A 16,763-nucleotide genomic window follows, 5' to 3' on the forward strand; every position below is an offset into this window, starting at 1 on the left:
CCATTAACGTCTTGGATCGTAAAGCGTTAGTTACGTTTTTTAACCAACATTGCAAGTGATACATAATATCTACTGCGTGTGCGTCCGTTTCTTTATACATTCATTTCATCGTACACTCCATGTGTCGTTCCCACTCAACTCAACTGCTTCTCTTAAAGATGCACCGCTTGAATCATAAGATATAATATGTAAAGGGTGCCGTTTAGTTTCTTTGTTATCACCAAAGAAGCAAAGAAGTTAAGATTACTTTGGGGTTTTGCTTCTCGTAAAGGGCAATGGTACACTCTCAGTCTGACCCCTGCTAGTAGAAGCGGCTAGCTCTAAAGACTCTTTGCTAGCTTCAGATTTCAATTTTTCTCGATAACGTTTTTCAATTTGACTTCCACGAGACTTCAGATAAATTTTTTTATAACAGGTCAAATGCCACTTTACCTTTCGCTTCTTTAAGTTTTCAACTGTTACATTTCCATCCAGGAAATTTAGAAGTTTTTGGCTGTCAACGTCTTCTTGATCTGCATATTTCGTCAATAAAGAAGATATAGTCTCGTAAGTAGAATTTGCTGGATTTTCCACAAGGTTTTCTCTGGTATCCTTTTTACAAAACACACAGCTATCACGTTTAGGCGCCCGCGACATCTTAAAAATAAATTTCAATCCCCAGAAAACGAACTTTTCTTTAGCTGACCGAAACTCTTAATAATAATATATTTATTGTGGAAATCAATTTTGTCTTTTACAATATACTGGCCAAGTCGTAAAACGACTTTTAGGCCGCCGCGCTGACAGAGTTATTTTAACTTACCGATTATACATAATATATATTTTTTATACATATATAGGTTGTAAGAAATTTGCTTATCCATTGGTCAGAAGAAATTCCCCAATCAGTCGTTTAAACATATTCAGCGGACCAGTGGAGTGTGGGTTTAATTCGTTAAACAATTTTACAGTTTTACAAAATATAGAGTTGGTTTTTAGACGAGTATGAGCAAACGGAACTTCTAGGATACAAGAATTGCGCGTGAAATATTTCGCTAGCTTACTATATTTAAACGGACGAGCAATGCAGACATTTGTAAATCAATTTGAGACCAAAAAAATTATAAATTTGAGCAATATTCAATATACATAAATAAATCGAGGTTCTCGAAGTCAACAAACGCTATCGATCTGCCCATCCACATGACCCTAAATAATAGCCCTGAAATATGGTTTTTCTTTCGTGTAACAGTTAGGTGTTATAACCGGAGACCTTTGCCTTATTCGCCCGCTTATCTCTCTCCCGTTCTATGCTAGCCCGCTAATTACGCATGGTTTCATATAACCTTTCTAACTTTATGGCTGTGGAAACTTTTTATTTTGTTTAAGTATACCCCTTGAAACTACAATTTTAAAAAAATAATACTTTTTGACGTAAAAGCTTTCATTTGATACCCTACACCGTGCGGTTATATTCCAAACGGCGACATCAAAGTATCTGGGGTTATGGTTTGACGCGCCACCTATATTTAATACTTTGCATAAATACACCCAGGGTTATTCTAGTTTACATAGTCTTAAGGTTATAAGCTTTAATTTGATACCCTACATCACGTGGTTTATTTCAAAAACTGAGTTAACTTCAAATGTGCGAAGGGGTCGGAGTATATAGCGCCCCCTATCTAAAATACCTAACATATATTAGGTTTTGCTTAACTAGGGTGGTAATTAGTGTATATATGTAAGTTCTAAAGCATTTCAATAATAATTAATTAATTACTTAATTAATTACTAATTATTAATCCCTGAAAAGCTATTGGGTGGGTTACCGCCCCATAGACGCGCCCCCCAAAGTTGTACCATCGATATTCGGATTCTCCTAATTTTTCTGAAAATTTGGGTACCACCCACCATACTCTTTCATTTACGTGCACACGAGAAGGTTTTTTTTACAAACGCCACGCACTAGCCCCCTATCCACACTGCGCGTAACTATATAGTGTTGATCAGCATTCAGCAAATAGTGGTGTGCCACTGATGAGATGGGATTATATACGTTTTAACAGCGAATTAGTGTTTTCTTGGTAAGTAGGATTGAATGTCAAGTTTAAAGACATAATGTTTGGTTCTAATTATATACTGTCATTAAGATTTGAAGTCGTTTTGGATTTACTTAAAACCTTGTTAGAGTGGGCCTTGGAGCAATATTGTTCAAATAAAAGGTGACATCTCAAAAAGGTATGCTAACATTTAATTGGTATTCTATTATATTATACTATTTTAACCTCTATTTATTCCATAAAAGTGAATCTCACCATGGTTGAAATTTGGAAATACATTGGGAAAAAGCCAAGAGCCTTAGAAGAAGGAGAACGGATGTTTAGAGAAAGCCCAAAAGGATCTTTAAAGTTTTTTTTCTCTCACGAAGAAGATGGCCTAATGTCAATCCAAGGATTTGTAATTCAGTCTAGCGCACCAAGTGGGGAACCACATTCCTTAAAGCTAGTATTGAAATTGGAAGATAAAAAACATGTAATTCAAAGTGTCAACTGCTCCTGTAAAAGCAGGTAAATGTTTTTATTTATAATCATTGTCTGTGGTGTGATGAAGAATAAACATCATATCCCAAAAATGTAATAATAATAATAATTAGCAAAGCAACCCTTAGTTAAAGTATTGATTGAGGCATAGCAGTTAGCTATTTTTAGTACCATGATGCTCAAGCTTCACTCTCCTCTTTCCTACTTGGGATTTTTTGATATACAAAAGCTGGGTTTCCAGCGGCGCTGGAAATACGAAAATGGGAACTTCTGCTGATGCATACAGAATCTCCATAGACAAAGTTTGGTCAACCGCCCAAGATTGGCTTTTTGAGTTTATAAGCGCCTTTGGAAACCCAGAGCTTGTGTACGCGATATCTGCCTCCTTAAGCGCAGTTACCCTAACATATTTAAAATTATTTTTTAGAAACTCTGGATTTTGTAAACACAGTGTAGCAGGTCTATTTTACATAAATCGGTATGAAGAGTTAGACCAGCTCCCTAATGAGATCTCTTGTACATCAAAACCTCAAAAATGGGGAAAAATGAAGGCTAACGTGCAAGCTCACTATCATTCACAAAAAATTAAAGATTTAGATTGCGTTAGAAAAGTTGTGAAACCTGTTTTTTGCATTAACAGCTTAGAAAATTGTGAAGAACGAATTTTATCTAGTCTCCTTTACGAGCCAATGGGTGCAAGGCATTTACCCCCTAGTCTAAAAGAATTTGTTAATTGGAATGCAAAACCAAAAAAAAACTTAGTAGGTACATGAGCTGTATCTAATATTCCAACTATAGAAGAAAATGGGGAAATTATTGACAATTACACTAAACGGCGCCAAATTGACCCCTCTGATTTGGACATAAATAATTTTATTGGTAACCTTTTAGGGGATACCGTTAATGTTCCAGCACACTACGAGAACAATTTTACTCGTAACATGTCAACTGAAGAAGCCCAGTTCTTTAGGGAATTTGTTCAAGTAGATTTAGAAGAAGCCAAAATACACGCTCAGTTAGACCAAAAATCAGACGAGTGGAAACAGGGAAGAAAAGTGCGATTAACTGGAACTACTTTTAAGAAGATTTTGTCATCCAAAATAAAGCAAATACTGCTTCAAAACTTCTAGAAAATCATTTGTCTGGTAGAGAACTAAATGTGCCTTCGGTAGTCTACGGGAACAAAATGGAGAAAGTTGCTCGGGCCAAATTTTCGTGGCTTAAAAAAGTACAAGTATTGGAATATGGCCTCTTAATTAACTTAAAAAATCCATTTCTAGCTTTTAGTCCAGATGGATTATACAGGGTGTCTGAAATATTCGGCATGGACATTTTTCTCGAACATCACTCATACTAAAAATCTGAAATTTTCAGAATATGCTCCTTCGTAATGGACCTCTTTAATCTGTGAATTTCAGAAGAATCGGAAAATATTTCTCGGATTTGGAAAAATTATTGTTTCACCGGCAGGTGGTAGACAAAAATGTTCAATGACAAAGTTGAAGAGAATACTCTGAAACCTAAGAATACATTTTGTTCTGTGAATTTGGGGGTGTTTGGACCTAGATAATGGGGCCCGAAAAATAACAAGTTGGTACTACCCAAATTCTGCTTTTTGTTTAAAAGTACTTACTTGTTAGTTTGGAATTTCCTAGGTCACACCTGATATGGTCAGAAGAACTTTCCAAAATCTCGTTTATCGTTGCGAGACTTGCATAGCAGCAGAATAGAAGGGGGAATCATCGGACCATTTTTGTAATTTTTAAACAAAAAACATAATTTGGGTAGTACCAACTTGTTATTTTTCGGACCCCATTATCTAGGTCCAAACACCCCATAAATTCACAGAACAAAATGTATTCTTAGGTTTCAGAGTATTCTCTTCAACTTTGCCATTGAACATTTTTGTCTACCACCTGCCGGTGAAAAAATAATTTTTCCAAATCCGAGAAATATTTTCAGATTCTTCTGAAATTCACAGATTAAAGAGAACCATTACTAAGGAAACATATCCTAAAAATTTAAGATTTTTAGTATGAGTTGTTTTTGAGAAAAATGTCCATGCCGAATATTTTCAGACACCCTGTATATGGAAAATGGAGAGATAAAATTACTCGAGATTAGGAGTCCTTATGTAGCAAAGAAAATATCAATTGAAGATGCTGTCGCTCAAAACTAACTAAACTTCTTGAAAATTGGAAAAGACGGAATTTATTTACCAACTAACGATTGCAGAGGCTACTATGCACAAATTCAGCTTGGCCTTTATGTGTTAAACATAAAAACATGCTTATTTTTCTTGTATTCTCCAAAGGGCTATTTTTTAATTGATATTCAAAGAGACGAAGATTATTTGAAACATAACATAGTCAAATTGTGCAATTTTTATTTCAAATTATATTTACCATTACTAGTCAAGAGTAAGTGATTTTTAAAACAAAAAAGTTCCTATTTTGCACTGTGCCAATTAGTATTATATAAAAAAAAGTAAAATGAATTTGATCAATTAATGTTATAAATGAATTTTTACTTGAAGTCTTATTTATAATAAAAGATTTTTAAATTTATTTGATAAAAATTAATAAAATAATCACCATCGTCATTAAATAAGATTTAAACTTAGTCATCAAATTTATCATCTGCTAGAATTGGTTTTAGTAAATTTACTAATCCACATGTGACATTCAGAATTTCATCACAGTAGGGAACTAAATCAAGGTCAAATTTATCATTTAAAATTTTAAATAATTTGATTCTTTGAATCGTTCTCTCCACGTCACCACGTGAACACGAGCGGATGCAATTTTTTGATTTTTTACACTTTCTTCCTTACTAAACTGTTTTTTTTTCCTCAAAAATGGAGGTATGGCCGCACATTCATCTTCAATAAGGAAGCCTAAATTTAAGTTGAAATGAGTTTTAAAATATTTTTTTTAACATATTACACTTTTAGGCATACCTTTGTCAACCATAATTCCATCAATAAATTGTTCACTAAGATTTATGACCCCACTCTCAATGGTGACTTCCTTGTCGCTTACTTTTCCACCCCAGGGGTCGCTAACGAGTGTGATCATGCCAGAAGGTGAAATTCCAATGATTATTTTTATTGTGTGAGTTCCTTTATAATGGCTGTAGGTTGCCACTCTGTCGTGAAATGTGTTGGGCTTCATCATAGGTACTTCTGAACAGTCCAACACAATGCAGAGTATTATTAAACTCTTTAAAACATTTAGGAAAGTTACTTCTGATATTTTCTATATCCGGCCAAAAGATAAATTTCTTTAAAACTTCAGCAAGGGCACAAAGGGTTCGTTTGAAATATGTTGAAACTGTTCGATTCGAAATGACAAATAATGAAGCCAAAGCGTCAAATGTCAAATTTGACTTAAGCTTCATTAGGGTTAACAACACCCTATCTTTTACAGGCATTAGATAATTAGCGAGCTCGCTCTGGTTTTCAAGCCCTAAAACCTCACTTGAAAGGCTTTCAAATAGTTCTTTCCCAATGCCAGTAAGAGACACAAAATCAGCATTTTTCATTCCATTGCTTGAAATTCCAACTCTTGACCCAGCAAAATACTTTCCATGGTCCAAATAAACTTGAACCCCAATAGACGCATTCGTCACTCTAGATGGTTTGTGAGATTGGTCCTTTCCTTGAGCTTCAGTTGTTACTTCAGATAGCACAGCTAAGTTCGATAATGACAAAACATTATCATCCGGAGCTGGTTCACTTGCGCTTTCAACAACTTTTGGAGCAATGGAATCTATTATTGGCGATGTTGAACATAGAACTGCTTGATTTAAAATTAAATTTATGTTATTATTCTATTTATTATTTCACAAAAGTTTACCATAAAATAAGAATACCTTTAGAACGCTTTACGTAACGTTGAGCTCTTTCTTTTATTCTAACTTCGGTTGATTCTTTAATTGGCTTACATGGCAATTTTTGGGAGGGAATGGCGTTACATTTCAAATGTCTTCTTACAGATCTATCATCTATTGATGAGTTTTCCGATTAATTTATTTTAAAATAATTAATATTATTTGCATCTCACCATTTCTTTCCAAGAACTCATCATCTGTAAAATGGGCGTTACAAATCTGAGCCCACTTACTAGGCCTTTTCCCCGACTTTATCTTTGTTAACCATACATTTAAAACATTAATTAATAGTTAGGTTAGCATTTAAAAGTTTCTTACAACTTGGGAATTTATGAAATGATAATCCTGGCTTTGGTTCTTCACTATTTTCTTCAGTTTTACGTTTTTTAAGCGCAGTATTATTGCAAAAAGGGACCGCACAACTTCTCCCACCTCTAGCGTTAATGTGAACCGCCATATTTCTTGGATTTGTTTTGATTTTGATCACCACTATACGCCGGAAAACCAAGCTGCAGGGGTAGCCACGGCAGCGCCACCTATACCCGTTTCGCTAGCGAATAGACGTGTTCTTTATTCGTCGGCATCTCCCGCGAACTGCCAAACCAAACTTGTTATTTACAAAGAGCTGGAAGTGGGAGAAGCCCCCTTCCTAGAACCCGTACCGCCATCTATCTTGATGGCGATGTACTATCGGTACAGGTATCAGTATTTATCGAAGGGCTAACCACTTCCTAAAATTATGCACACCGATTACAGTGATATGAAATTGAGTGCAGCCTTCGGCAATGCTAATTCTGTAATCAATTTCGTAATCCTTTTAGTACTGTCAAAGCTACAAGTTTGTACACCGATTGCGGGGAATTATCAGCCTCTCGATTTTGTAGCGACTAATTTAATATTTTAATCTTTTTAATATAACTGCACTAAAACCAGGTATCATTAACTTATGCTAAAACCTATATGTGCCAGCAAGCAATCGACCAATTCTATAGTTTAGGACGGGGAATATTTTCAGGTGACTCCTAGCGGCGGCGCTGGTCGTTGCTGCGAGGGGTATCCGTGGGAATATATTTTTAGTCTTATCTCTTCGGGGGGGGGGGGGGGGGGGGTCAAAGGTGACCGTGTGGCCACAGGTAGTCTCAGCCCCCCCTCCCCCTACGTTGTCTTCTCTCTCCTATCTTGTCGTCGTCGCTTGTTTTGGGATAGAGTGATGTCCGTCCCGTTCAGTTCCGCGTATTCCCCCTCGAGCCCATTAACCCCTTTCTCTCTTTTCCCCAATATTTTTATTGTCCGTCCGAATTGAGGGTTGCCAATTACCAAGTTCGGAGAATTTTACCTATTGTTAACCATTGCTTAAAGTGACTTATTTCTAGTGTTATATATGGCTGGCGTTTGGTGGCGCCAGTTTTGACATAACTTGAACCAGTGATTTATTGGTGCGACTGACCCTTTTAGGTGTCCCGCCTGTGGGCCCCTTATTAAAAAAATGAACGTCAAGACACGTTAGATTTTCATTGGTTTGGAGCCAAGCAAAAATTATCCGGGCCCAAATGACGGTTGGAGAAAATACTTTTCCCGCCAAGAACCGGATCACGTGACACGCGAGAGAACAAAACCGCGGGCTTGTGGCAAAACGAGTCACTCTTTTCTGGACACACTTCCTCGACTGGTCGCGCTTGACCCGAGAGGCCAATGCCACGATAATGGCCAAGTTACGAGATAACTAAGAGTCGGTAACGATAGAGCCACCGTCGTTCATCTAGCAAACCCGGGTAATCGCGAAAAGTGCGGTTTGTGCCCACCACGGATAGTGGCGTGAAAGATGTGCGTGTGCCCCCGTAAAGCGAGCAGCCTGGGAGAAAACTCATGGACAAATAAAAGGTACTATATTATATATAAATATATATATGACCATTTAGTCATTGGCATTCTGCCGTTATGAGTCATAGTACTCGGGCCTTCGTAATGATCAGAGTAAGGGCCAAGAGTGGTCTCGTTGTAAATTGAAAATCACGTGTTATTTTCTTAGTATGTCGTCACCAGTCAATTTGTAGTGTAGTTTATTAATTATATACCAATGTGTAGTGTATTAATTATTTTTCCAATGCGTAGTGTATAAAACTTTAATCTTATTTCTTTAACTTGGCAATCCTCAATTCAGTAACTTAAGCAATTTACCCCTAGGCACCCTAAATAATCTCGCTAACCCCAAATGACAAAGTTACGCGAGAAGGGAGGACCAATGAAACTAATGTAGGCAAAGTCGCGAAGGTTCCTTTAGGCTAGGAATAGCGACTTTGAAAAAGGTTAAGAAAAACCCTTACAATTTTTATCTGATAATTAAATCTTTTTTATGTACCCTAGATTAAGTTCATATTGTTTCTTATATTATTATGTGTGCAAATTAGTTTTATCAAGTGGTAACACTATTTTGCGCAACGGTAGAACTATTCTGCTAAAATTATTTCTAGCCAAATTTTCGCTAGGAATTTAATTATTAAGTTCTAAATTTTAAAACCCAATTTTCTCCAAAGGTTGCGAAGGAAAACTGCATAAAATTATTAAATGGACTAATTGTAACGTTAACTTATAAATTTTGGAAAACATTATAGTTATCCACACGCGTCTCTCGGAATAAATCGCGTGTTAACACGCTCCAAAATGGCTTTTCCAACCCTTGAACTATTTGTAACTGTTGTTTTCCCACGTTCTTAATTCGCTAAGATGTCTCAAATTAAACCAACGAAAACCCTGTGCTCCTTCAGGGAAAGTAACTTCGCCGCTAGGGGTCACAGCTAAAAACGTTTTGTGTTTCGTCACTCCATTATTTCCTTATTACAAAAATGTAAATATTATTTGTAACGGATCATTTTTTAGTTTTGGCCAAAATTTGGGCTCTTAGAAACACTGTGCAGTTGTATGGTGTGAGCATCGTCGGCTTCGGAGCAGGCGATAAATATAGGACATAGATTTGTCTAAGGTAGGAGATTGTGGCACTGAATGAAAACTCGGTACAAATTCTTCAGCGTTGAGTTTGCAAGTTCTCCACGAGTACTTCGGTTTCCCTTTCCATAAAAACTTGTTGAGGTTAAAGGCTGTTCGCTCACGTGCCATGAAGGGCTGGTCTCCACCCCCCTACGCATTATAACCAGGCCAGCCGTTTGAAGGCATTAAAACTCGCTCGATGACTAGGGTATTTGTTAAAATATGCGAAAAGGTAGAAATGCGTCCAAAATGAAAAGGGGCAAAAAAGCTAAACCATAAAAATTTAAAGTAATGATAAAACTTACGTAATACTGCGACCAATATGTCTACGAGAACACTATTAAAACCATACAAATAGATCTTCGAGTCAAAAACCAATTAAAATGGAAATGAAATAGCTAGAATTTCTAACGCCCTTTTTGGAGCTCATCAGTGTCGCGCAGGGAATGGCTTGCGACTAACTACGACGAAATAACTACATTATAGTCCATATGTGGTTTTTATTCACTTTGACTAAGGCATTAGCATAGCTGAGTATTATTATTAATATTAGACCACCTATTCTCGAATAATTATCCTGATGATCTTTAGCTTCTGCCAAAACAATGTGAATAAATTAGTTGATTCCGACTTCTAGACATTTTATATCGGACATATCTGATTAGTTGTGACAATATACGGATGCCGCGGTGTATCGTAGGTCGGATTATCCAGCTAGAGTTTGCTAATCAATTAGCGGATGGCCTAGTCGACGTCAGGTGCCGATTGCGGGTCGAATCAGTCTAATTGGCCTTTCGAGGTGAACGAGAAAGCTCCTATTTTAAATATTTCACGGCTCAATTAGCGCAAATTTACTTATAATTGATAATTAATTACTCGACATTCGATAAACCGACTTTGAAACGGTTGCGAATCCAATGTCTTTGATTGTATTTTACCAGAAGCATATAAATGAAACAAGAGTTCTTCGACGAATTCTGCTCCTCAACTCCTAGTTGTAATTTTCGTGCGGCATGTAATTTCGTTTGCTTTCCACCTTTCGTGCGGATGGAAATAGTTCAGTAACGCGGCTATAACGATCACGTGACTTTATCCGCTACTTTACCAGGTACGTAAGAAAATGTTTGGCGATGAGCCTAAAAATGTTCTTCTGACGAAAGGCGATTGGTCGATGGATCGGTTTTTTTTAGCAGACCCCCGGAATTTAGAAAAATCGTAGTAGGCCTTGAAGATATGTTAGAACTTGGAAAAAGATATGTTAAGGTTATTTTTTCGTATTTATAGTTATTTTGTATTATATAGGTACCTCGACTTTTAACATTAAACTCGTTGCCTTGACGCTATGGGAAAGTTAAAGGAAAAAGTAGGCGATTTGGGTGGTGAGATGCCGTTTTGTTTTTTTACTATAGTAATTTTTTCCGCGCGGGTACAGGTAAAAGGGGTTGTTGTATAGTGGTAAAACTTTTAAAGGAACTTCGATTATAGTTTCATTGAGTGCCATTGCTATATAATTTCTATTAAATTTAAATAGAAAATGTATAATTAATTTTCTAAAAATATTGAATATTTCCAGATAAATATAAATAGGTCTCACCAGATGGCGGTAGCGTTTTGGTCAGAAATTTTAACCTTGTTGTGTTAGCCTCTTTTACTGAGTCCTGACTTTGCTCTATGAAAAATAAAATAAAATGGCGTCCATATGCGATGCATAAGCTCGAGAATCTTAAGCCTTGGTCTTTTAGTAAAAAAATATGTGATTTAAAAATAAGTTTTTGGCGTGGTAAATTGTGGTGTAGTCGTAAAGTGGTGGGTTCGAATCTAGAAAGGGCGAAAATTGGTAAGTGAGTGTCATTTGGATGTTTGAATCCAATCCGTTTCAGTAGGAGTGTTTTAAATAAATACTAGGACGTCTCAAAACCCGGAACCGGCATTCTCGACAAAGACTTGAGCGGAGCGTGGGCGCTACGATAATCGTGAATTATTAGTCCAATCTTTTTTATAATTTATAATAAGTCCACTCTTTATTAATAGTGGAAAAAATAGAAAAATAAAACGGTAAAAAATACGGGCGAAAAGCAAAACTTGCCAACTCTCAATGCGCGAAAGAATACCGAAAATAATACGGTACGCGAAAAGCAAAACTCGAAAGAATAGCGAAAAATAATACGGTAAAGAATACGGGCGAAAAGCAAAACTCGCTCACTTTCAATGCGCGAAAGAATAGCTTTATACGCGTATCCTTTTCTGTATCCATATCAGTACTCATTCTTATAAATTTTTGGTTGATGGCCGATTTATCACATACGATTGTCAATATTTTAAAGCCACTATTTTCACAAGTTTCTATGGCTTCTTGCATAATAGAGTACAACTCTTCGGCTTTCATTTCGTTTCATGGAAAGTAGGCCAAAACAAGCTTGAAATTTGTAGTAAGACCTCTGACCATTATAGCCATCACGTGACTCGCCACTGGGAGGAGATCAGCTGATAGTTCTCCAGTCTTTTTAATCTCCTCTGATTTTAGGTTATCACCTGCTTCATTTAGATGAGTAAATCCAACTATTTCACCTGTATTGCCTTTATAGACAAGATCTTCTTTGATCTTCATTTCATCAACTATGAGAGAAAAATATTTTGGTGCTCATCCAAATTTTTTAGGTCAATTTTTTCCTACATTTGTTGAATTCCTTCATCGGAAAACCCACTTTTAGTAGTTAGTATTGAGGTATATGTATATAAAGTTCTGGGAGCTGGTAGTGGAATCACTTCTCTGAACGCTTCATAGGCCGATGTTGATTTGGTTTTAACGTAAGAACACCATTTAATTATGGCAGGATGCCACTTACGTGGTCTCTTCTGGTTTGTTTTCATTAATTCCATTAGCTGCTTCATTAAAATTTTCATAAAATTAACTTTGGTGCAGAATGGTTCATCATCACGTATCCCTAAAAACATATCTTCAAATGGCTCAACTTTCTCTTTACGCATCAATTTTCTTTGAAGCTTATTTATTTTACTCTTTAGAGACTGTTTTTCTTTTCTCAGTTTTTCAATATATTAACCCAAAATATGGTTAATATATGACTCAATTTTGGGTTATAAATTAACAATTATTTTTGTTTATAAATTTGATCATCGTAGGGCCTTGGCAATTTGCAATAAATTTAAACAAGGGAGCTCATTATGTTCTTCCGCTGAAATATCAACACAACATAAAAATAAATTTAAAATATTGGAAAAATTTAAATTATAAATAGTAAATAAAATTTAAAATATTGGAAAAATTTAAATTATAAATAGTAAATAAAATTTAAAATATTGGAAAAATTTAAATTATAAATAGTAAATAAAATTTAAAATATTGGAAAAATTTAAATTATAAATAGTAAATAAAATTTAAAATATTGGAAAAATTTAAATTATAAATAGTAAATAAAATTTAAAATATTGGAAAAATTTTAATTATAAATAGTAAATAAAATTTAAAATATTCTATACCTTTAGAATAAAAAATTAAGAATCCTTTTAATCACTTATGGAAACGATACAAGATCTTGGAGGAATAAAACAAGTATACTTGTTTTATGGGAACTTCGATAGTATGACCAAATTTTGGGTTGCTATTATATTATCTTAAGAACAACCTAATTTTGTTTAACCCAAATATTGCGTTTCAAGATTTTCAACTACATTTGGGTTATTTTTTACTCAAAAAGTAGTTAAAAATGAAATAACCAAAATCATTTAACCCAACGTTGTTGAGAGCAATTTATCAGTGACAGCAGGATTGGAATCCAGACTTCTGCTTTTCCTAAATGCACGTATTATGTTAAGGATAAATCTTGATATGGACAAAGGACTTGTTAATGGAGCCATCGGTACTGTAAATGGGTTTAAAAAGAATGCGAATGTAATTATTTCACAGTTATTGGTTTTATTTGATAATCATACCATTGAAGAAAAAATTTAAAGAGTTACCGTTAAGTTAGAAATTATGACAAACCTTTATGTTTCAAGAAGTCAATTTCCAGTGGTTTTGGCTTATGGGGCTACTATACATAAGTGTCAAGGTATGAGTGTGGAATGTGCTTTGATAAATATAGGACCGAGCGTCGGAACGTGTTTCAAAGTGGCATGGCATACGTTGCTCTTTCGAGAGTCACTTCTTTGGGTGGCCTTCATTTGCTTGATTTTATTGCGTCTAAAATATATCCCGATTGTAAAGCAATAGTTGACTATAATCGCCTAAGAATTGAGTTTAGGCCTGATTTACCACAAATAACCTTTGATCTAAAAAGATCAGCAAAAACAAGTTTACCCGTGGCAGTAACGGCATTTGAACAAACTGGGAATGAAATGGATTTGGGTATTGAAGCTGTTGTAAGCAATGAAGCTGGTCCCTCAAAGGCTAGAGTGCCTAAATCTGTAAGTGCTAATATTCCTAAAGATAATTCAATTTTGGTTATTAAAGGATTTTTGAATAACGATAACTCCTGCTATACTATCTCCACTTTACAAGCTTTTTTCCAAATTCCAGAATTTGTCAAATCAAATCATTAAAAATAGCGGGCGTGAAAGAAAAGTAGAACCATAACCAAATTGCGCAATAATTTGAAACATGTGACTATGCTATCGAGGTTGAGAGATGGCATCATTTCCACCGTGAAACGGAGAGACACGTGACCGGTGCGGCTCAACTCTTTTGTCTTCCCTCCACTCTCCCATCCTGTGGGAGTTGGCAGAAAGCTCTTTCATAAAACCTCCTGTCTCTTTCTCCATGCTAGAGGACAGTACCAAGCCGATATTAACCCACCCAAAACACTTACAATTTCGCTCTAAGCCTCCTAAAATAAAACCGATCACACCGGCGCTAGGCCGACGGGCGCATGCGCACGCGACCATTATGTATAATTTTAAATTAAGTATATCTCCTTTAGTATTCATTATCGACAAATAATTTTAACGGCAAAAGATTCCTTGCGACAAATACTATATTATAGCGCAAGCAAAAAAATATATAGGAAAGGGGCCTATTCTTAAAAATAGCCACTCAAGCAACTACGCTAGCTAACGAAAGTTTTTTTAATCTATAAATAAAATTGGGCCTGACCGAGGGCCTGACTGGTTTTTACCTCTCCGAGGGGTTAAAGTCTCTTAGGAGGGGTTTTACAATCACTGTGTCTGTCTGTCTGTGTGTGTGTGTCTGTGTGTCCGTATGTCGCGAACGCCTTGCCGGGGCAAAGTCCAAAATGCGTTACCGGGGCAAAGTTGAAAAACCGTGTTTGCAGTTTAAAGGGTGGCATAACCTGTAGCAACTTTCGTTTGTTCGATGTAAAAATAATAGGTATAAAAAATGTATATAAATTGAGTTAAAATTAGGTCTAATATTTTGGTAAATATTAATTTTTATGAACCTTGATAAGAGATTAGCCCTTTGTCATGCTGTGACTGAAGTTTTCCTTGTTAATGAAAATCCAGACCTTTTCAAGTTATATTGATTTATAGACTAAGCTTTTAAATGTAAATAAAGTCGTTTTATTTTAACCATTGTGCTCTCATAATTCAATGACGCTACAATCCTTAACAATTCTGTGACAACTTTATGGTGCCGAAACCCGGGAATTGAAGACCAGAAACTTAGATTAAAGACTGTCCAGAATATTGGTGAGAGCTGCATCGTTATGTAAATCTGTGAGCATTGAAAATACAATGTCAATCATGGAACAGAAACGAAATCGCTGGCTAATACCTCGGTCCAACTCTCTTTCGTTACCAACCAACTAGGAAGAGTCTATTTACAAACCGCCACGGCGAAGATTGCAGCATTGAAAGCTGTTACTCAAGGACCTGTTTATCAAGTGCGATGTATTTTGGACGGTGGGAGTACCAGAACGTACATACAGGAAGATATCGAAGAGAGACTCAAGCTGGAAGTTGTTGGAACAGAAACCTTATCAGTTCATAAATTTGGGATAGAAGGTCAAGTACATACAGTTAATAAGGTTCAATTCGTACTTCAGAATTTAAGAGACCCCAAGTGCCGTGCTACCATTCAAGCCTTCGTAGTACCGTCTATTTGTACTACTGGAATTACAAGAAAAAAAATTGGAATTGGCCGATGTTGGAGGAAAATTAGAGAATGGTGAAGAAGCGAGCATTGTGATCCTGATTGGCGCGGAATGGTATTACACCATAGCAACCACAAAAATACTGAGACTGTCCGAAGGATTGGCGGCAGTTGAAACCATCCTAGGATGGACTATTCACGGAAAAACAACCAATACGGAGCTTACACCAAAGATAGATCAAGCCACGGCGTTAATGGTATCTACAGAAGATAATCTTTCAACACAGATCCAGTCATGTTGGGAGTTGGATTGCATTGGCATCAAATATCATTCATACTCGGAGAGCAATACCACTTCAGAGATCGTCCAGAGATTCGAAGAAAGCATAACTTGCAAGTCCGACCGGTATGAAGTTTATTTTCCCTGGAAAACTGGTAACGAAGATCTCGAGGACAATTTCATAACAGCGAAAAGAAGACTAACTTATTCAAGCGATTTCGTAACCACCCAGTCTTATTTCAAGATTACAGTGGCATCATGAGGGAACAACTTGCCTCTGGCATCATCAAGATTGTTGATGATCCGTTGTCGAAGAAAGATCGACCAATTTATTATTTACCGCATCGAGCTGTCATCCGGTCAACTAGTGAGGCAACAAGAGTCAGAGTGGTATTCGAGGCCTCGTCGTGTAAGCAAGGAGCATTATAACTTCAGAAAAATTCGAATTGCCTTTATTCGTTCCTCCAGATATCGTTGGCTCCGGAAGATCGGAGTGCCGTCCGTTTTCTATGGAGTTTCAATTTACAAGAGCAGTCGAATTTTCAAGTTTACGAATTGACTCGGATTCCCTTTGGAGTAACTTCGAGTCCCTTTCTCTTGGCTGCAACAATCAGATATCACCTAAAGAAAAATGAAGAATTGTATCCTCGAGCCTGTGAAATCCTAAAGAAGGGGTTATACGTTGATGATTTGCATTCTGGTGGTGATAATGTAGAAGAAGCTATAGCCTTATCTACCGAAGCCTAAGAAGTACTTGGTCAAGTTAAAATGAACTTACGCAAGTGGAAATCTAATTCCAGAGAGTTAAGAGAACGCTAGGGTTAAACTGAATCGGACAAGAATTCGTTTCATCTTGATGAACATCGAAATCCTGAATCTAAAGTGTTGGGTTTAACCTGGAACCCAGAAGATGATTGTTTCATATTTGATACTGGTGGATTAATGAACTTTCTCACCGATAATAACAATACGAAAAGATTCGTTTTACAAGCGATATCTCGAATTTTTGACCCGCTTGGAT

The 16,763-nt window shown here is 36.3% G+C and overlaps 1 protein-coding gene across 1 annotated transcript; it reads left to right on the forward strand.

Annotated features, from left to right (window-relative positions):
• Positions 1 to 13,529: 13,529 nt before the first annotated feature.
• On the forward strand, positions 13,530 to 16,489 carry LOC149926755 (uncharacterized). The gene is made up of 5 exons (XM_090157750.1): positions 13,530 to 13,820; positions 15,212 to 15,437; positions 15,493 to 15,868; positions 15,931 to 16,132; positions 16,211 to 16,489. The coding sequence occupies exons 1-5, from the start codon at positions 13,530 to 13,532 to the stop codon at positions 16,487 to 16,489; spliced, it is 1,374 nt and encodes a 457-aa protein (XP_090013876.1).
• Positions 16,490 to 16,763: the final 274 nt, after the last annotated feature.

The sequence above is a fragment of the Leiobunum rupestre genome, chromosome 9, assembly GCF_980474605.1.
Source record: "Leiobunum rupestre chromosome 9, qqLeiRupe1.1.hap1, whole genome shotgun sequence".
NCBI classification, from domain to species: Eukaryota; Metazoa; Arthropoda; class Arachnida; order Opiliones; family Sclerosomatidae; genus Leiobunum; species Leiobunum rupestre.

What these genes read in the sequence shown, in the direction of transcription:
- LOC149926755 (XM_090157750.1), top strand. Translation starts at nt 13,530, where the DNA reads ATGGCATACGTTGCTCTTTCGAGAGTCACTTCTTTGGGTGGCCTTCAT. An exon ending in AGGCTAGAGTGCCTAAATCT is followed by an intron (nt 13,821 to 15,211) that starts GTAAGTGCTAAT and finishes GCCACGGCGAAG; the next exon opens with ATTGCAGCATTGAAAGCTGT. An exon ending in ATAACTTGCAAGTCCGACCG is followed by an intron (nt 15,869 to 15,930) that starts GTATGAAGTTTA and finishes ATTTCATAACAG; the next exon opens with CGAAAAGAAGACTAACTTAT.